This window comes from Larimichthys crocea, chromosome XVI (genome assembly GCF_000972845.2).
Source record: "Larimichthys crocea isolate SSNF chromosome XVI, L_crocea_2.0, whole genome shotgun sequence".
NCBI classification, from domain to species: Eukaryota; Metazoa; Chordata; class Actinopteri; family Sciaenidae; genus Larimichthys; species Larimichthys crocea.
In genome coordinates this window covers 12,095,846-12,116,489 of record NC_040026.1, presented here as the reverse complement: position 1 = coordinate 12,116,489, position 20,644 = coordinate 12,095,846, and the positions used below count along the sequence as shown (strand labels likewise).

Sequence of the window (20,644 nt, the reverse complement as noted above, 5' to 3'; positions counted from 1 at the left end):
TTATTAAACTTTGTTTTTTTTTTCTTCTTTTTTATTAAATTGCCTGCACGCCTCTGATGCAACAGGATGTAAAGCAGCACAGCAGTGTTGTTTATTTATTTATGTATGTATTTTAAACATGCCCTCTCAGAATAAAGTGGAAAATATAGGGTTTCACAGCCTCAGGGGAGGGACTGCTGCTTCCACTGTCTACTGACGCAGGCGGTGACAGCAATATGGAGCCAGGGGGACGCTACTGCGCATGTGCGTGTCTGCACGGACGGAGAGAGAGGCAGACACAGAGTGTGTGTGAGAGAGAGAGGGTTTACAGCAGGGTAAAATTGGCAAAGACAAAGGACTGGACAGTGTTTAGGCAAACGGGAGAGGGTAGGTTGAGTTTTTAGACCGGTTTATGACAGCCCAGCTGTGCCAGCACCGACAGGAAGAGGCCAGGTGAGTGGTCTGTTGGGCAAAATGAAGTTAGAAGACGTGAAGGAAGCGTTGTGTTTGGCTGTAGACACGGGAGTCACGTCGAGCAGCCACAAGATTAACGCCAGCTATCTCTTACTATCGTGGGTTAATAGCATCTGTGCGTGTGTGCTTTCACAGTCTAGCAGTAGATATCCCTCTGTAATGGACTCTAATGTGTGTGTTTTCTCACGTACGTGCGCTGTTGTCATATTATTTTTTTTCTTCTTCTTCTGCTAGCTTACTAACAACAGCCTGCTTCCTCTATCCAGTCCAAGCTGCTTGGAAATGTTTACCTTCTTCTCATTTTGGGGTCTGCTGACCAAGAGGAGCTCGTAGGAGCTTTTAATGTGATCTCAGCTGTCTTATCACTGTTAAACACACACTCAGCGTTGTTTCAGAGTTGTTGTTTAAGGTGTTTAAGGCTGCTGTTCCCATGAAGTAAGCAGTTTGAATGTGTTCTTTTGGCCTCTGTTAACTTTGTGGTGGAGCATTTGAAATAGCTTCTTTTTTTTTGTTGTTGTTGTCTTTCTTTCAGGTGTTTTTGTCTCCCTTTTTTTTCCGGCTCCGTATCAAAAATCCCTGTTCCAGTGGAGGGGGGGGGGACGCTTCATGGTCAGCAGCCTGGTGATGGAAAGAACTGCAAAGCTATAGGCTCGGTGACTGGATGGAAAGAGCTGTCAGCACGCTCGCAGGAGATGGAGGAAGTGGAAAAGCACAGACAGCAGCAACAGTTTGATTGACGACACCACTGTGGTGTTGTTGGAGCGGCGATCTTTCATTTGGGGAGCATCTGGAGGATCTTTCTTTCTTTGCGTTTTTTTTTCTTTCTGCCGGCATTCCCATCTCGAGCTCCAGTTTCCCGCTGACCTTTGTTCACATCTCGCCTTCAGAGCGAGCAGGTGTTGCCGTGTTTAACAGCCACAGGTCTCATTTACCTCGCGGATTCCCTCCCCTTCCCCTCAACCATACACAAAGACACACGAGCTCCTCTCTTCCTAGGCGGCTGAGAGGTTGCTATGGCAACGGTTGTCATGATGCTGATGTAGCGTCCTGAAGGTAGTAGTTGTGGAGCCGGAGGAGGTGGTGCCGGAGCCGGCGGAGGTGGTGGTGGTGGTGGTGGTGGTGGTGGTGGTGAACGTCCAAGGATGGGAAGCGCTCCGTATCCAGCCGGTGAGTGGAAGGGGAAGGGGCGAGGCGGCCTGCAGGAGCTGGGCTGCATGCGCTGGAACTTCAGCAAGCAGAAAGGAGGAGGTGGAGGGGAGGTGGTGGTGGTGGGAGCAGAGCAGAGAAGGTGCAGGGATCCCACGGATTCTCAGCAGCAACAGCAGGATCTCTCATCCTCCTCTTCCTCCCTCACCCCCCCACTGCCTCCTCAACCCTCTCTGACACCTCCGGCCATTTATCACGAGAAGCAGCGGAGGGAGCTCTGCGCCCTGCACGCGCTCAATAACGTCTTCCAGGACGGGACGGCCTTCAGCAGGGACACCTTGCAGGAGATCTACCAGAGGTGAGGAAGCTGGTACATCAGTCTGCACACCAATATTCAGTCTGAGCACATGGAACGTTGCGGGTAATGTTTTTAATCTCTTGCCAACCTGTTGCAGGCTTTCTCCCAGCACTCTGGTGACACCTCACAAGAAGAGCATGCTGGGGAATGGGAACTATGATGTAAATGTCATTATGGCAGCCCTGCAGACCCGTGGGTTTGAGGCAGTGTGGTGGGATAAAAGAAGGTATGTAGGCTCCTTTTTCCATGCACTAGAAAATATAAACAGTTCCTTTGTTTACCTTTTTATTTATAGTTTATACTTTTGTTTATTTCCACCCTTGTTTACATTGGTTATGTTGTAGCTGCAGGTTATCTGCTGTCCTTCAGTGTTTACCTAAATTTTCCTCTTAGACCCACCTGTCTTGTTTTTCTTCTTTCTTCTCACATCGACACCTCTGCTACCTAATCAGCAGGGACTCAAACGATCCTTTTGACCAGTCAGCAGTTTCATCAGTTGACAAAGTCTTAAGAGACAGTTTTATCAGCATTACCACTTCCCTCATTAACAGGCTTACATGGCTGTTAACAGACCACAGACTTGCCTTTATCAGTAAAACGTTTAATGTTATCAGAAAAGCCACATTCCTGTTTCTCTGGTTTGACCAGAACAGGAACCAAATCATAGTTAACCCCAATCAAGTGATTAAAAACACAGCAACACTCCTCTCTGTTGATACGATAGGTTTAATTCAAACTGCAGCATGTGATTAAAGCTTTTACATTTTTTGTTGTTGTAAATATTCAGCAGTGATAACTTACAGATTACCTCTTAAAACTTCCATTCCCATTGCTGTGCAGTGTACTATACATTTCATACATTTCATGCTATAGTGTGAGACATATTTTTGGTTAAAGTTTGTGATGTAGCTGCGACTTGTGGGACTGTTTTTATAACTCTCCTTGTTGGTACATTAAAATTTTTATGGAGAAGTTTCTACATGTTGCTGTATTTAAAAAAACTGAAGAAACTTCATGGCAGTTTGGTGTCATCTTCATCATCATATCATATCGTACATATAGTGAATGGTCAGCTGCTTTTAATTTCCAGCTACATCAATATAATGTTTTTTTTTTTGTATCTTGTGTACCATGGCAATTGCTACCATTATGCTCCTATCACTATCATATGTAGTGTATAAGACACTAACTATCTCAAGCAGGTTTCAAGTTTTATTTTCAAACAGACAAACCCAACTCTATTTGAGATATGACCTTTTGCTTTTCATGTGAATTTTTCTCGCTGCCGATCTTCTGTCTCCCCGCTCACAACACAAAAGGGAAGTGTAAAAACCGTAAATGTTTTCTTTCTTCCTTCAGGGATGTAGGCAGCATCGAGCTGTCCAACGTGACGGGCTTCATTCTGAATGTGCCATCCAACCTGCGCTGGGGGCCTCTCCGGCTGCCGCTCAAACGCCAGCACTGGATAGGAGTCAGAGAGGTGGGAGGGGTCTACTACAACTTGGACTCCAAGCTGCGTAGCCCTCAACCCATCGGCAACCCGGATGAGCTCAGGTTAGAGTGATGAGATATGTGCGTTTATGTGCGTTTGTTCTAATTATAGTGCCAGATTTGTCCTCTTTTGGCAGCAGGGCTGTGGTCGTGGTGATCCAAGGATGATTATGTTGATCTGTCTGTCTGACACTTTGGTCCAGACTGAGATTTAATTACATCTATGGTATTGGCCTGTTTATGGAATGGAACTTGATACTGAGTTGGGTACTAACTTCTGTGACATAACACTTTCTGCAGCTGTTTCACAATAAAGGCTTTGCATTTGTTCACAGCTGGATGGCATGTTTACTGCAAAGTAAAGTGTTTGCAGTAGATTAACACAAAAAAGAAGAGGGCATCAGAAAATAGTTTGGCTCATTTTCCTTTATGAAAATGTTAATTTAAAGTATTGGGTCTAAACACCTTTTCTGCTATAACCAACTTCAGAGGCTGAAGTCATTAGTCATTAACAATGATTCGGGAAAAAAATAATAAAAAAGAATCCAGGTTGACTTTTAGTAAAGTTAAGGTCAGCACAATAGAATTATAAAAAACTCTTGTTTGTTTATTTTCCCTACATAAGTCATATTTATTCAACTTAGTATAACTGCCAACCCCACAGCCTGAGAACTACTTTAAAAGATTTAAAGGAGCAGTTCAACATTTTAACTGGGAGTCATCAGTTGGGTCAATTTGCACTTTGTCAGCCTCTTTGTTTGCCATCACAGGAGCAACAACAGTGCAGTTAACTTTATAGAGACTTGTCTCGAAATAAATAAAAACACTGTTGTGATGGAAAATATGACCAGGACGCACACTTCTTATGTCTCTGTGTGGAAATTTGATATTTCACATCTCTTTTACAGATAAAACACTAAAGACTAAAGCAGGCTGATATCAGAGTCAAGTGTGTGGGCATGTGTGAGGTGTACTTAACTGACACTAACTGATTAGGGCAGGAAGGAACCTATTTTTCATATTTGTAGATAAAGTGTGTTGAAGAAAAGATGTCAGTAATAATGTTGAGTGTTTATATAAACAAAACAAAACAATCATAAGATAAGGAAAAGCATGAACCAATGAACTACAAGCACATGACAAACTAGAAGGGCACTGTGAGAGCACAGAGTTTCACCAAGGCCATTAAACCAGTCTGCAAGTGCAAGCACTATGACTGCAAATTTGATTCTGCAAGTTTGAATTCATGTATACATTTGTGCACCTGCTCTGTTAAATAGCTCCAATCCATTCCTCCATGGCCCTTGCTACACCTTCCACCAAGTTTCATGAAAATTTGGCCAGTAATTTTCTAGGATACTGCTGACAAACAAACGAATGACACAGAAAACATTGTCTTGCATAACCAGACCTATCTCAGCAATGCTGAATGATCTGACTGAACACATTATCATTCTGGTATAGGAAAAATAAACACTCTGTGTTGTTCTCACATCCATCACTCTTGTTTTTGGGCGGCGCTAAGCCCAGGATGCAGTGATGGTGCCCTTGCAAAATAGTTTTGGGGGAAACTTGTTTTAGTGGGACATTTGCGTGAGGGGAGGCGAGCCCGGCGAGCTGGCATTAAAATGGTGAAATCTCTGCAAAGAAAAAAGTAACAGCAGCTTAGCTTGTTTACATTCGTACCATTAACAACCAGGTGAGGGTAACTTTTGCGGGTTGCTTCCTCAAGGTTGCTGTTGTTTCATGTAGCGTTGGGGGTCTGTTAACAATAACACACATATAGCGGAAGGTGAGGCGAATGCTGACTGACGTAGTTGGTTCTCCATAAGCGGCATATACCAACAGCCTACTTCCTGCTAGTCAGACTACTGAACACATAACCTTCTGGTAATTGATATACCTAAGCTAAGTTAACCAGCTGCTGGCAATAGCTCTATATATTTACCATACAAATAAAATGTCAAACTATTACTTTACAGCAGCACTAATCAAAATTTTATATAAACAACAAATCAAATGACCGTGTGTAATGTGACAAACACATGGAGAATAATCACAGACTGGACAGTTTCTCTGAGCCCTTTGGAGAGTCTTCAGTGTCTTTTAGCTCATTGTTTTGGTTTTCTGGCCTGCAAATCCACTCTCATTAGCTTTTTTCAGTTTTCAGCAATAAAGCTCTTATAAACCCATTGCATACTACTGGTGCCCCAGATAGACAAAGTTAGCAACTACCCTATTCATAGCATGACTCTAGAGTCTGGATGTGTAAATAGGAAACAGTTTCTCCATAAGGTCCAACTTCACAGCAGAAATAAACATGTTTACAGCCTGGTTCACAAATCTGTCTTGGCCTCTATAGCTAATTTCCCCGTTCGTGACAACTGTGATGGTGATGAATTTTTTTTTCTCACGTGTTCAGATGATATTAAGGCTTAAAGTTATGCATAATTAACAGTGTTGCAGCTTTGATTGACAGGTAAGTGCGGTTACAGATGGTTTATTAGAGCACCCAGGCGTCATTCCGCCCGCCTCAGGTCCACCGTCCAGCATCTTTGATGATATTTAGATTAGCTGTGAGGTGGAAGCCAGCCAGCGGCACATACTTTCAGCTTCAAAACAGCGCTTCAGCAACTTAAGTGTGACAAAGTGGGTCTGTCTATCCTTTATACTGTCATTGGTTGGCCATAAGAACTGTAGAAAGTGATATGTTACTGTTGTGTTTTTGCTGCCTCTAAGTGGCCAAAAAATGATTTGGCAGATTTAAAGCAGGCCTTTAAAAACCTTTAATCGTTTTCTACAAATGAACACAAAAGAGTTGTTCATCTTGCTTTTCACCATTGTAACGACGGCTGTCCTTTTCATCCCAGGAAGTTTCTCCGCCAGCAGCTGCGAGGGAAGAACTGTGAACTCCTATTGGTCGTCTCGGAGGAAGTGGAGGCACACCAAACATGGCGATCTGATGGCTAAGTGGTTTAACCAGCCGATCACAGCTCCACCTGGGCCATCAGGCCAATCACAGAATGAACGGGAGAGGAAGTAGAGTCGTGCACAGCCAATCACATGGATGCACACTTGCAGATGTATTTTCTTTCCCTTTTTTGGGTTTTGTTTACACACCCATTGCTGGACTCTTCCGGTAAGATGCAAAGCAATGAAGGAGGCAAACACTTTACAGGGAGAATCAAAGAATCACAGTCCTTTACTCACAACACAGTTAAGACTTACAACAAAGTTACTATTCAGTTTCTGCTATTCTTGTGCTTTTATATATATATTGACTATTTTTCAATGTCAGTTTTGATCTGTTTAACTTTTTTTTTTTTCTTTGTACTGTTGAAGTTTCCAAAGTCATGGGAGATCAGGCTTTATGAAAAATGCTGTTTATCTGCCTGTCTCCTTCAGTGATCCTCCCTGCTTCAGTCATGATGTTCACTGATGTGTCTTTGTCCCCCCCCACCCCCATATGTTGTGAATCTCTCTTCTGTCCTTATCCTCCGTCCTTCACTTTCACCGGAGCGTGCCCTTTCCTTGTCTCAGCGTGACTCCATCTCCTCACTCCTCCTTCTCTTATCACATGTCAAAATCAGTGACTTATCACGTTGCCAAATTTGTATTTCATCCACTTCCCAAACACTTCTGGCACAGTCTGAGCCTATACTGTACAGAGGCTGTGCTGACACAACAGTTTTATATGCAACAAATCAATGCAACACCCAGGCCAAGCACTCCCTCTAGTGGATGTTTGCCTCAGTTTCCTTTCAAGGAAGACGTAACAGCATCATTCATCCATGTTTTTTTTTCACATTCAGATTTAAAGCAGAGTGCTTGTCATTGAGGAAACAATGCAATAGTACAGATTATCATCTTTCAGTAGAATTATACTGTATCATGATGTAATATTTATCAAATTAGGGTGAGAAGAAAACCTGTTGTCCAAATTATTGATCAAATCAAAAGCTACCAAAGTCCAAAAATATATCTGTATACCATGTGCAGTTATAGCATGGCAGTTTTTGACTTAGTAAAAAGCAGTCAACAAAAACGAATCAACTCAAGATCCAATTACAATCTTGTTCTGGAGCTTTCAACCACGTCTCATGGTCCTTGTTCAAACTTTACAGTGGAAGATAGACAGAAAATTCATTGGCAAATTTTGATCATTTAAGTAATTTTCACAAACAAAAATGGAATTTATGACAGTAAACTGAATATTCTCTGGGTTTTTGACTATTAGTTGGACCAAATCAAACTAATTTAAATAAGTGAATTTGGACTCTAAGAAAATGTAATGGACATGTAACTGACTGAATGATTAATTAATAATAAAAATAACACTTAGTTGCAGCTCCACTTTCCAGCATGAGGTTCTATGGCAACTGAGTAAATTTAGTCTGGTGATGACGATGATGCGTGATTCAGTTTAGCTCCAGGCCAAGCGAGTAAGTGATAATAAAGTCAATGATAATCTGAATAGTTAGTTATTGTTAGAAATCATCATATCGATATGAGCAAATATATTTTTATTTGTCTATATCACCCACTCTTGCTTAAAAAAAAGTCACAATAATTCCTTGCACAGTGGTAAAATGACACCAGACAGATATAATAAGGGACAATACTTTTAATCATTGTTTAATTTTATCTTCTCTTTGGCTCCACTTTCGGCCAAAGGGCAGTCCTCTGTAGCACAGGAGCTCAGTTGATGCATGGCTCCTCTTTCCTCCTCTTCTTCTTAAACATCTCTTGTCAAATCTGCCAAACACAGCTCTGCGAGGATGTCATAGATTGTCCCACCAAGTCATAAACAGCCAGCGAAGGTTTCTGATGTGTCAGTTGGAGGAGGGGTTTTTTTGTGGGTGGTCGCACAAAAGGGAAGTTGTCAGATGGAGCACAGTGTGCCTGAATAGAGAATAATGTAGAAAAAGAGAAGTAAAGTTGACGGACCGGCTAGTGAGCACATGTCTGACCAGGCATGTTGTGGTTGATTATTGTGAAATGAGCCTTATTAGAGAGTTTGTAGCTATCAGCTAAAGAGAAACTGTTAATACTATACATGTATTGTCTGTTAACGACAATATCGGCCTTAACTTGTTTACATAAGAAAATATTTGTTGCTCTGAAAGATTAAGAGGGGCTGTGCAGTTTGACACCGTGTCAGGAGATTTATTCCAAAGCACCAATTTATCATGAAGCCAAGGGCTTGTGTTATGTTATTGATTTAAATGGTATGGTTTTTATAAAGACAAGATCACGTTTTTCAATGGTGCATGTCTTATTTTTGGAATGAAACGCTCTTATTCCAGCCCAGTCTGTAGACCTTTAACGTCATATCCAAGTGGACCTGCGTCGAATCGTCACAGAGCTCATCATTATTTTGCTGGACCCAATCACATCATGACTAGTGTCTCACGATTGCATTGAACGTTTTTTTTTTTTTTTTTTTTTTTTTTTTTGCCATGACAATCTTTCAGCCCTGTCTATTTAAGGAATACTGATTGTCACTGTATTTTGTTTTTTTTTTATTTTTTGCATAGAAATAAAATGCTTATAATGGCACTTTATGTAAAAGATACAGCGTGGGTGTTTTAAATGGGGCATTATTTAGCTTGGAAGGAGGTTTTGGTCATTAGTTGGTAAAATAAGATCGACTTTAATGATACTTGTCACAGCAGCTCATATACATAAGGTTGATAAGAAATTACTCATAAGTAATAAATGTATAGATGAAGTCATGCTGGTGATAAAGAGTCTGACAGGTGTTGGAATGAAGGACCTGTAGCGCTCCTTCTTACATGGTGGGAGTAGCAGTCTGTTGATAAAGAAGCTGCTTAAGGCAACTTAAGTTGAAAGTAATTAAGTAAACTTACAAAAGTACATTTACAAAAGTACAATTTTGAGGTTTATTATTGGAGTACTTTCATTTTTGCTACTTCTATCTCACTACATTTGATAGGGAAATATTGTAGTTTTTACTCCATTACAGCTGCAGCTACCAGTTCCTTTTCAAATTAAGATTTCACATTAAAAAAACAAAAAAAAAGTTCAGACTAGATTAGACCTTTTTGGTGACTGAGCCTGTCACACATCTCGCCTCACAGCAAGAAGGTAGCTGGTTCACATCTGTGTGGGTTTTCTGTGGGTACTCCTGCTTCCTCCCACAGTCCAAAGACATGCAAGTTATTGGCAGCCACTTTGACCAGTTTCATTTATTGCAGCAGAGACTTTCCAGTGAGCTAACGTGCACCACAGCAGCACCCTGACTCTGTTTGACCTGAATGGAACGGGACCTTAACCAGTATCATTGGTAACACCTGTGTTTACCTGCTTTTTCATGTCAGAATGGCTGCTGAGAAAATTCTAGAGAAAATCTACAGGTGATTCTAAATTGCCCGAAGGTGTATATATGTGAGCACGAATGGTTGTTTGTCAGCCCTGTGATGTCGAGGGTGTACCCCACCTCTCGCCCAATGCTGACTGGGATTGGCTTCAGCTGCCTGCAAGTGGTTACAGAAGATGGATGGATGAGTTATTGTCAGTTTCACCAAAGCGTTATTACTCATTTGAAACTTTTCATTGATTTTTATCCTAAAGAAAAGTACAAAAGCTGAAATTTGTGAAGCGTTAATGTTTTTGGTTTTTCCTACCTCAATGATCTCACGACCTTTTTAAGTTGGGAACCACCTCAACTACAAACTGTAGTAGTAGTAGTGTAGTAGTTCAAACTAGCTCCACCTACATCACCTACAAGCTACTTTTTCATGTGTACACCAGTATTACCAACCTAATGTAATATTTAATGATGTACTACGTCACCTATATTTATACATCGTAGTATTTTTTTTTTTTTTTACTACCATCAATGATCACACTGCTTTGGTCTCCATCCATACATTGGCTGCTGATGATGAGGCAGCTGGTGGCGCGCACGGACTCATTGTAAAAAGAGAGAGGGGGGAGCGCGCTCTCGCTCGCAGAGAGTCGGGTACGCGCGAAGCGGTGTGCAGATGTGTCGCAGATTTTGTAAAGTCACTGGACGCTCGCAAAGATCCACCACAAGGAAGAGTCGCTCCGGACAAATGGGCCCTTAAACTGTGAGGAAAACAAGACGGCTGAGGAGGAAGAGGAAAGAAGCGAGGGACGGCTGTCATACACCAGTTAACGTTAGCTCAGTTTGTAACGGGAGGAGAGAGGGGAGAAAAAAAAAGACGTTACTTTGACAGTTAAAAAGCCAACGGGCGGCCGCGTGCACAGAGATGGAGCTGTCAGCGATTGGAGAGCAAGTGTTCGCCGTGGAATCAATTGTGAAGAAAAGAGTTAGGAAGGTAACCGTTACACAATGTTTACACAATGTTTACACAACGTGTCAGCGCGCTTAGCTGCGGGACATTTGAAGGAGACATTTTTTGTGGGGGGTGGTGGTTGGGACTCCGTCCTCTCCACCTACCCGACCTCTTCGGCGCCTCGAGGGGGGGATGTGGCCTTCTCCCTGCGGGTCTGGGGAGGTGGGGGGTGGGGGGGTGGGGGGGCGGGCGGGTTCCTTCTGCTTGGTGGGGTGGTGGGGGGGGGGGGGTGGTGGCGGGGTGGGGGTGGGGGGGGGGTGGTCGGGGGGGGGCGGGAGGGGGGGGGAGGGATGCTACTTTGGAAGCTAATGAAAGCTTTGAGAGATTAAATGAGCCGCGCGGCTTATCTGGTTATCTAATTGTAGGCTTGTGTGTAAAAAAAAAAAAAAAAGGTGGGGTGGGTGGGGGGGTGTCCCTTTATGTAACGTGGAGAGTGTTGTCATTAACTACAGCTTATAATGTCAGGTGTTTAAGGAGGGGGGGTGATGTTATCAAACAAACACCTTCATTTCGGGGCCTGTTTTTTTTTTCCCGCTAATTGGATCTGGCTTTAAGTTACCGTATGTTGTTGACAGAAGAAGTGCGCAGCTACAAATTATGGTTCCTCCCGACGCAGAAGCCCCCCCCCCGCACCTCTGTTTACTAGTGGTCCTCCCCCCCCCCCCCCCCCATGTGGGTTTTGCGGGTGTCCAACACTTAAAATGGTCAAATAGAAGCTACTACTAATGATTATTTGATTATTAATTAACCTGTTTTATGAATTAATTTGTAATTTAGACTCAAATGAGCCAAGTCTAACTTAAACTTCTTCCTTGTTTTGTCTCAGCAGCAGCCCAAAGGCTGATTTACGCTTAGAAAATCTTCACATTCGATCAATGTTTGCCATTTTGCTTTCTAAATTAAATGTTTAATTGATTAATATACAAATAACTACACATACAGTGTGCAACACTGGCATGCTGTGTTTACTAAGTGGATTCACAAAGTGTTTGCAACCTACAGCGGTATACCAAGATATACAGAGGAGTGGGAAGATGCCACTAATTGGCACGCAGCCTATCTTGAACTTTTATTTTATTAGTGTTTGAAGAGTTACTTGATATCCATCTGTCTGAACAGTGGTTTGATGCTCAGCTTAAAGTGAGACCTCACAGAGTATGAAGTGAAAGTTCAGAGCAAGCTTGCACATAGAGCCATGGTGAAACCACAAGTCATACTCAGTCTATATCGGTCCATCCACACTTGTGTACCCGTGTTGCTATGACGCTGTGTGATATCCTGATATTACTGTTAGACCACAATTCAAGAATATATTTAGATTTTCACTAATGCAGAGAGATTTACCAGAGGTATCTTGAGCTGCCCAAGACCAGTCATTACAGTATGAAGTGGGCTACATTGCAAGTTATTTCCATTTAACCATAACCAATCATTTATAGCACCAGGTCTCATCCTATATATGGGATTTTTTTTGCTGCATATGGGGAACTGGGTGAGTAAAGTGAAGTCGGGAAACGTGGTGACTTCACCCGCTGAGAATACGTTCGAGGTTCTTGGATGATGTCACCGAGGATGACTAATTACAGATATTGTCAGAGAGCAGAGCAACATCCTCCTATACATAAAGTCCATTCAAGGGCAAAAATATAATCAATTGTTGTCGTCAGGCGAGAAAACCACACATTTACACATTAATCAATTATGTTTTCAGACAAAGCGTTCTTGTATGATACTATAAATATATAATTCATAAAGATCCTCCATCTGCCATGGCAGGTGAGTGAACTCTTCAACAAATGATGCAAACACCTTTGACGTATAACGCATGTATTAAGGTATTTTGACAGTAGAAAGCCACAGTATATTCTGTGACGTAATTTATAAAATGAACTTCTTGGCTGACACCGCTCTTAAACTTTATGTCTCCACAGGGGAATGTGGAGTATTTGTTGAAGTGGAAAGGATGGCCTCCAAAGTAAGTATGCACAGTTAAACAGAAGGATGGATGAATTATATAAAACTTGTGTATGTGCATCTTTATCACACTGACACGTACAACAAATTATAACTATGCACAGTGCTCCAGTCTGGGTCTTTCTCTGTGGAGTTTGCATGTTTTCCTCGTGTCTGAGTTGGTACTCCAGCTTCCTCCCACATTGCAGTTTTATAGGTTAATTGGTGACTTGAAATTGCCTGTAGAGGTGTGAATGGGAACATAAATAGTCGTTTGTCTCTATGTGTCATCCCTGTGATATACGGGCGGCTTGTCCAGGGAATACCCCGCCTCTCACCCTAAGTCAGCTGGGATTGGCTCCAGCTGCCCGCAGCCCTGATAAGGATAAGATGATGGATGGATGCTATTTCATCAGATTATTTGCCTTATCGGCTATAGAAACGCTCCATCTTTCACATTTTGTGATGAAAAAGTGAATGATTGGTGGACACTCTGGAGAATATGTCATCACACAGTTACTGTTTTAGAGGAAACAAACAAGATGGAGCCATTGTGTGAGCCCCTTTTTCAGCCAACACATCATGAATGTTTTCAGGAAGAATATTTTGAAAATGGAAAATGTTAAACAACCACCAGACTGATTTGATTACCAGAATTAATCCAGTAACAAAAAAGAATGAATGGAGGTAATAAATAGATTTTTTTTTTTTAAACGTCTGGCAGATACAGCACGTGGGAACCTGAGGAACACATTCTGGACCAGCGCTTGGTGCAGGCCTACGAAGAGAAGTATGTCTCCACTCATCACTAATACTGCCGGATGAAAAGTGTTTGCCTGAATCCAGGAAAGACCGCAGGGTTTGACACACAGTGCAGCAGGAATGAGCCGAATAAATCAGTTTTCTACTTTCATTATATTAATCATAAAGAGATCATGACTCAGCAGACCCAGGCCCACATCCAAGACCTTGCTCCAGCTAGCATTGGCATGTGTCTTAGGTTGTTGGGTTGTGACTAGACATGCCAAAACACATCAAAGCCACATCTAAATGCACCAAAGATGTAAGGGGGATGCTGCATCCCATATCATCCTCAAAGGTGGTCACACACACATCTGGCCACATTTATAATGGCGGTGTAAAAGTACTCTAATGTGGATTTTTATGCATTTCTCTGGTGGACTGATAACAACAAGTGGCACTGTGTTGACTGGAAACAGAGTTTGTGTTGACATTCAGTGTTACTCACCAAAACTCACTGCAGGTTAGGTACAAACATGTTTAATGCATTTCCTTCCTTGTTTTCTTGACTGTGTAAAAGTTTCAGCCTTTGGACGTGATAAAAACTTGATAGGCTGGGTCTTTGTGTTCTTCCTCTATCGTTTTTTATTTTTTTCTTTCCTGACTTTTGTTTGGCTGATGTAACCTGAAGAAATTGGGTGATACCAAAGATAATAAAACGTTTTCTTAGCCTTTCCTTAAAAGTTTGAAACCCTCATTGTTAACATCCATGTTCACTTGTTAGCGTCCTTCTTCTTTTTCTTTGTTGTTGTTTTTTGGTCACCTGTGGATGAGTGGAATATCCTATAACCAATGGCAGAAATGTGTCTGCATGTGACAAAACAGGAGCCCACTAATGAAACACTGCTCAATGGTTAAATGGACAGTTGTTTTGTTGCCTGGGATGTTTTTCGTATGTCATACAAAAATTGTAGTCCAATGAAACATCTAGACAAAGAAGAGTGTTCAAACAGAGCAGCTCAGTGAACATATGCACAGACGACATTTTGTCCTCTTTTTAACAGCGTGCTTTGCTTTTTTAGAGAGCAGAGAGACAGAGCTCTGGGTCACAGGAGAAAAGGATCCAAAACCAAAAAACTCCTTATGCAGGTAAAGATTGGAGTTCAATAAAAAAAAGTTGTTGTTTATACAACTCTCTTTCCTTTGCACCCTGCCACCTTCTCCAGTACTGAAATGATTGAATTTAAGTTTTTTGTTTTGTTGTGTGTGTTCTCTCGTTGATGTCTGTCCAGAATACTATCTACACCATGGATCTCCGCAGCGCTCACAAGTCTCCAGAGAAGCCCCCGCCTCGCCTGCGACTCTCCCTGACACGCTCTCTGGTCTCCGAGGACGAGGATCAGCCGTACAGTGCCTGCAGGCAGGACGAACATCTGCAAGTGGCACATCGAAAAAGCAAACCCAGGAGGTCACAGTTCAAGTGCCTTGACTCAAACCCTCCAAGTCCTACACAAGAGGACTGGGACGGCCAGGGAGAGGAGGAGGAGGAGGATGACGAGGAGGAAGAGGAGGACAATGTAGAATATGAAGAGGATATAGAGGAGGAGAAGGAGTCGTCTCCAAAGGAGATAACAGAAAGGAGTGTAAATGGTAAGTGTGTCAGTCGGTCAGCACGTAGACTCTAATCGGAATCACGACCCAGTTTCCTTGACTCTTTCTGAACCTTCTAGTGGGCATGGACATGCACAGGCTTTTTTTCATTGGGCATGCAACCAAGAACATAAAACATAAAACCTCCTCCATCCAGAGATGATTAAAGAGCAAATCGCTTAGAGGTCAAAATATAGACTGATTAGTCTCTGCAGTGCAAGTAAATGTAAAGCAACAGTTACTATAGAGTCTATGAAGATCTACGGACAACCAGACAGGCTGTGCTATAATGAAACATCCTCTTTGCTTGAAAGTTTTACACCATTGCAGATGTAAATCTTTTAAGAAGTATTACATAGAAATGAATATTTTTGTGATTTAGTGCCACCAGCTTCAGCTCTGCAAACTCTGCAAATCACAAAGAGTTGTTGCACAGGTCAGGACATCAGAGGGCAAACTAGAAAACATCTTCTCCATAAAATATGATCCAGTTTCACCAAAATCAGTGAAATACTTGGCGGTGTGTGACTTAGTGCTGTAAAGCGCTACGTACTTTTTGCAGGTGATCATACCCGGAGCCCAAAGTTACATAGTGCAACAGGTATGGTGGGTGTGCTGATGACAGAGACACCTGATTACAAGTCAGTGTAGCATCCAAATGATTTTAAACCTGTGATTTTATGGTAGAAAAGTTACACAATTGGACAAAATGAGACAAGAGCAGTAAAATCCATTTGAATGATTTAAAGGTGAGACTAAATCTTGTCAAAATAATGACGTGGAGTGCAGAAGGGAGCACTTCTGTCCTCCCTATCACCTCAGAGTACTCAGAGCTGTTTGTTTCTGCAATCAAATGCATCCTATCTGCCTTTGTCAGTTTATAACATCTATCAGAGCAGAGATAATCTAGCCAGGCCAGTCCAGGGAGGTTAACTCAATAACAGTCCACATGCGATAGGTCTGATGCAATGCAACTCTTTTCTCCCTCTGTATTTCTCTCTCCATGTTCCCGTCTCACTCAGGACAGAAGAGGACAGACGAGTGGAAGTCTGCTATCGGACCAGACGAGGTCATCGCATCAGACAAGCCGGACGATGACGTCTGGAGACCCATCATCGGTCCGGGGGAGGTGACCGTCACAGATGTCACCCTCAACTCCCTCACAGTGACTTTCCGAGAGTCGAGAGTGGCCAAAGGCTTCTTCAGAGACTGGGGCCTGGAGGTCTGAAATGTGATGAAGTCTGAGTAGGTTGGTGGGAAGGGCGCTGTGAGAGGGATTGGGAGTCATCGCAATGTGTGAATGGTCGTTGAGGGCCAGGGTTGGGGTTTTCACTCCCTCTGTGTAACCTCTCGCTCTGCTCTTCCTCTCTTCAACTACTTCCAGCCTGGTCAGTGGTATGTTTACATGCACAGAGTCACAACTCCAGTTAATGTTACATTTAGGTTGAGCTGTTCACCTCTCGATACAGTGGGACTGAGTTGCCTTTTTTGAATTAAAGGGGTATTAGATAGCTGCATGTGGTTGTGACTTCTGTTCGAGAACAACAAGCGTGACCCAAGTCAGCAGGCTGATTGAGGTGCAATCAGTAGCACTGTCGGACCGGCGAGCTGTAGCCCGTACGTGATCGCCAGATTTAGGTTGATTTTAGGGGTTCACCAGTTTAGCAGTACCTGGACTAGCCAAGGGCCTTCGGGCCTGTAGAATTAAAATGTGACTAAGTAGGTGAGTCCGATAAAGTGAGAGTACGAGTCAGAAAGCCAAAGAACCTACAACCCTGATTCCAAACAAGTTGGGATGCTGTGCACAACATAAATAAAAAACAGAATGCAATGATTTGCACTTCTATACTTAGTTTTTGTCAATATACACACTCATTCTCAGCCTGCAGCGTGTTCAAAAAAAGTTGGGACAGGATTAAGATAAAAGACGGACAAGTTGTGGAAAAAGTTCCACAGGTAAACATACTAACTGGTAACAGGTGATAGTGTCATGATTTCTCACTCCAAATCAAATCCCTTCCTCCCCGAGTGATGTGAGAGCATGTTGTTTGGAGGAAGGTGTATGCAGTCTCCCTGAACTGGCATATTCCAGGCTGCTTTATGTTGACATGTGTAGAGCATATACACAACTTTTTTTAGTATCAGGGTTGTGCTTAACAGATCTTATTGGTACCAGTTAAAACTCGCTGACACAGGTAAATTATGTTTTTTTATCATGGGTCTTAACTCTTCCACCTTAAAGGTACCCTGTAGAGTTTTCTTGTAAATAGACAGTTAGGTTTACAAATCTCACTTCCTCCCTAGAGCCTACATTGCTAGTAGCTTGCAACCTTCTTCTTCCAATTTAGTGTTGCATCGCTGCCACCTGTAGATCAGTGAAATAGTCTGAACGTAGCAGCAGGAATGTGTATCTCCGAACTAACAAACCAAGAACTAACAAACAGTAGTAGTGCTACTAGTGGCCAAAAACTCCACAGGGGACCTTTTAAATCTGTTAACAAGCATGAAAATGTTTCAGTCTTTCATTTAACGTAATGAGTTTTGTATTTGCAAAGTAAACAGTAGCACAGTAGCAGAGTTATCGCATTCAGTGACGTGATGAATCATGTGAACCAGAGGGAGAGGAAGAGATCTCTGTGCATGTAAACATGGCCGCTGTTTCTGTCTCTTCCACACTAAGGTAACCATCCAGAACTGGACTCATACGTATTGTACATACTCCACACTACAGTCCCATACTAACATGCAGTGCAGTACCTGTAACCTGTGAACACATAGACTGTTACTTCTGTACATGTGGCTTAGTCCTGTATGCGTTTCAAAGTCCTTTGATCCGCCTGCATGCCTTTCTCCTCCAGTACAGTTCTATCAATGCAAATACACATAGTGTAGTTTTCTCCGTCCGCCCGGCTCTTCATCTTACAACATACAACACACTACACAAGTGATGACTGAGTATTGTACCAAAATTAGAAAACCAGATGAGACTTGATGACAGAATGTATTATAGAATTGCACTGAACATCATGAGGGTTTGTGTCCAGCCGAGTTTGACCGACAGGGTAAATCACATAGTTTACATGACTGACAACTATTTTATGAAAAATACCAAAAGGTTTCATTGATTTCGTACCTTCCAGTCACATTTCACCAAGGAAGGACAATCAACTTGCACTCCTGTAACCTATCACAGCTAAAACTTGATTTATTAAGCTGTGTTATAGTAATGTAGCAGTGCAGTTGCAAGCAGGTACTGCAGCTAGTACAGCAGCATCCTGGTCAGAAGATGTGTTGTTGTAAAATCAAACCAAAAAAATCAAAATTGTGGTACACAAAGTTTGTTTTTTAGACTTTCTAATCTTTAGTGTTTTCTTGTGAAATACTGTAATTTCAACCTTTCAGACCTTTAAATCTGTGAGCGGAACTTTGTTCAAATGAGCCAATCAACAATTTTTTTTCCCATATATATATGTATATATATGTATATATATATATATATATATATATATATACAATTTTGCTCAAAAGGCGACTTTATCTTGAGTTTGGCAGATTTAGAAAGCCAGTATGAACAGAAGGAATGATTAGAGCAGACAGATAATAGTTGCAGTGTTTACACGAGAACCTGAAAACTTGAGCCTATCCATTGAGGAGAAGGTAACAAAAAACGATCAGGAATCTCTGCTCCACATCTCAGATCGTCTGTTTGATAGAATGAAGAGGAAAAAGCGAGTGTTCACTGGGATGGATTGTATATCTCAAAGTACACCATGAAGATCAGGTATAAATCCATATTCATTCAGTTAGAAAAACAATCTTATTTCAGGGTCCATTTAGTAGCTCCTTTGGAGCTTTGGATCGTATCCCATGATCTTCATCAACAGGATGTGTTTGCTCGGGTTTTATTGTCGATGTTAAAGTTCATTTCTAGGTTTAAAAGAGCAGCTAACAGAACAATCTCACCTCAAGGTCTATTACTAATGGGATAAGACTGATAGATTATAATGACAAATATCCAAATAGATTTAGATATCACAAATAATGAAATATCTGAGATAATGGGGCGCCCTGGTCACCTGGTACGCAAGCGCCCCATGTACAAAGGCTCAGTACTTGCCGCAGCAGCCTGGGGTTTGATTCCAACCTGCAGCCAAAGATAATAACTTGATGATGACTTAATTTGAAGTCATATAAAATGATTATAAATGAGTAATAAAACCAGCAATTGAGCAGACTGCATCTGAAATAAACTGCTGATGCCTGGAAGGTAGGAAGTTCATCTAAAAACCTGCAGTACGCTTTAGAAAAGTGGTTGGCAGTGGTATAAAATATATGCAATTTATAGTTAATGGAAAATGGAAAAATAAACCTCCATGAATCAGATGACGAGAAAATGCAATGATGATTATGAAAAAGACTGACAAAGTGATGTTTCCCCACACCTTTATAGATTTATTTCATGTGTCTGTATTCACTGAAACTGACTGAAAAGACAAAAATCCAGACTCTGAACCCTGCTGACTTCCTGCCTGGTGGACACAGGAGCTGACGTGATGTGTCAAGTCTGTGGAATCTCCCACAGTGGCGTCCCATTGGTCCGCCAGTTGTTTATCCCACACTGAGGATGATGGGTCAGCGTCTCGTGATCTCACAACTATCTGTGTGTGACAATGAAGCTGCAGGGAATGGAAGTGCCTGATGTTGCATAATTGTGTTGTTTTGTCTGTTGGGCTAATGCCTCTCTCCGTCCTTTACACACACACACACACACGCACACACACACACACACACAGACTCTATTACCATCCCAGCTTGTTTGGTCTGAATGCACGATCCTCCACTGACGTTATTAAGACTTGAAATCTGAGCAGACTTTAAAGGGGAGGAAGGCGGAGGGGGCAGCAGGGAGAAACATGTATTTTTTAACTGGTTGTTTTTCTACATTGACCTGAATGTATATTTATTCTTTAATGATACCTGTGTATTCGTCACGCAGATGAACAGAATAGTTTTTATACAGTTTGTGATAACCACTGAGCTGATGCCATATTTAAATGTAATGATGTGACAAAAACGAGCACCTGGATATGACGTCGCCTAATGTGGTTGCTTGTGCTGCTTTTGTCCACCACTGAGCGAAAGAATCTTTGCACTTTATCGTGATGTAAACCTGCACATTACCTGCTCCGGTCTATGAAGTGTCATTGTGTATAGGATATTTCTATGGTAATACTAAAAAATAAATGTTGCTCATGTTTAGTATCATTTTAATCAGACCTGTTCAGTCTGCTTTATTGACATCCCAAAAATACTTGATGGAGTCGGTGTTCACAGGGTGTCTGCAAGTGCCATATTACTCTGAGTGACTCTTAAATCCAGGTAACATTCAGATTTTAAATGAAACTCAAGAAAAGTCAGAAAGCCACTGAGACCTTGCAAATAAATGGCACACCAATGAACAGTCCTCAAATGTAAGGAGTGTAAAAAAAAAGAAAAGAAAAAAAGATAA

The 20,644-nt window shown here is 41.9% G+C and overlaps 2 protein-coding genes across 3 annotated transcripts; both read left to right on the top strand.

The window, feature by feature from the left end:
* Positions 1–208: 208 nt before the first annotated feature.
* On the top strand, positions 209–9,019 carry josd1 (Josephin domain containing 1). The gene is made up of 5 exons (XM_027289187.1): positions 209–432; positions 986–1,957; positions 2,055–2,183; positions 3,317–3,511; positions 6,319–9,019. Exons 2-5 carry the CDS (start codon positions 1,596–1,598, stop codon positions 6,416–6,418), a joined length of 786 nt encoding a protein of 261 aa, XP_027144988.1. The 5' UTR covers positions 209–432; positions 986–1,595; the 3' UTR covers positions 6,419–9,019.
* A 1,290-nt stretch (positions 9,020–10,309) lies between these two features.
* cbx7b (chromobox homolog 7b) lies at positions 10,310–18,098 on the top strand. Of its 2 annotated transcripts, none has more exons than XM_027289186.1 (6): positions 10,310–10,773; positions 12,723–12,766; positions 13,469–13,534; positions 14,568–14,634; positions 14,778–15,135; positions 16,163–16,351. In XM_027289186.1, exons 1-6 carry the CDS (start codon positions 10,705–10,707, stop codon positions 16,231–16,233), a joined length of 675 nt encoding a protein of 224 aa, XP_027144987.1. In that variant the 5' UTR covers positions 10,310–10,704; the 3' UTR covers positions 16,234–16,351. The 2 variants fall into 2 exon arrangements, with proteins under 2 accessions (XP_027144987.1, XP_027144986.1); XM_027289185.1 differs by having other exon boundaries at positions 10,312–10,773; positions 16,158–18,098.
* Positions 18,099–20,644: the final 2,546 nt, after the last annotated feature.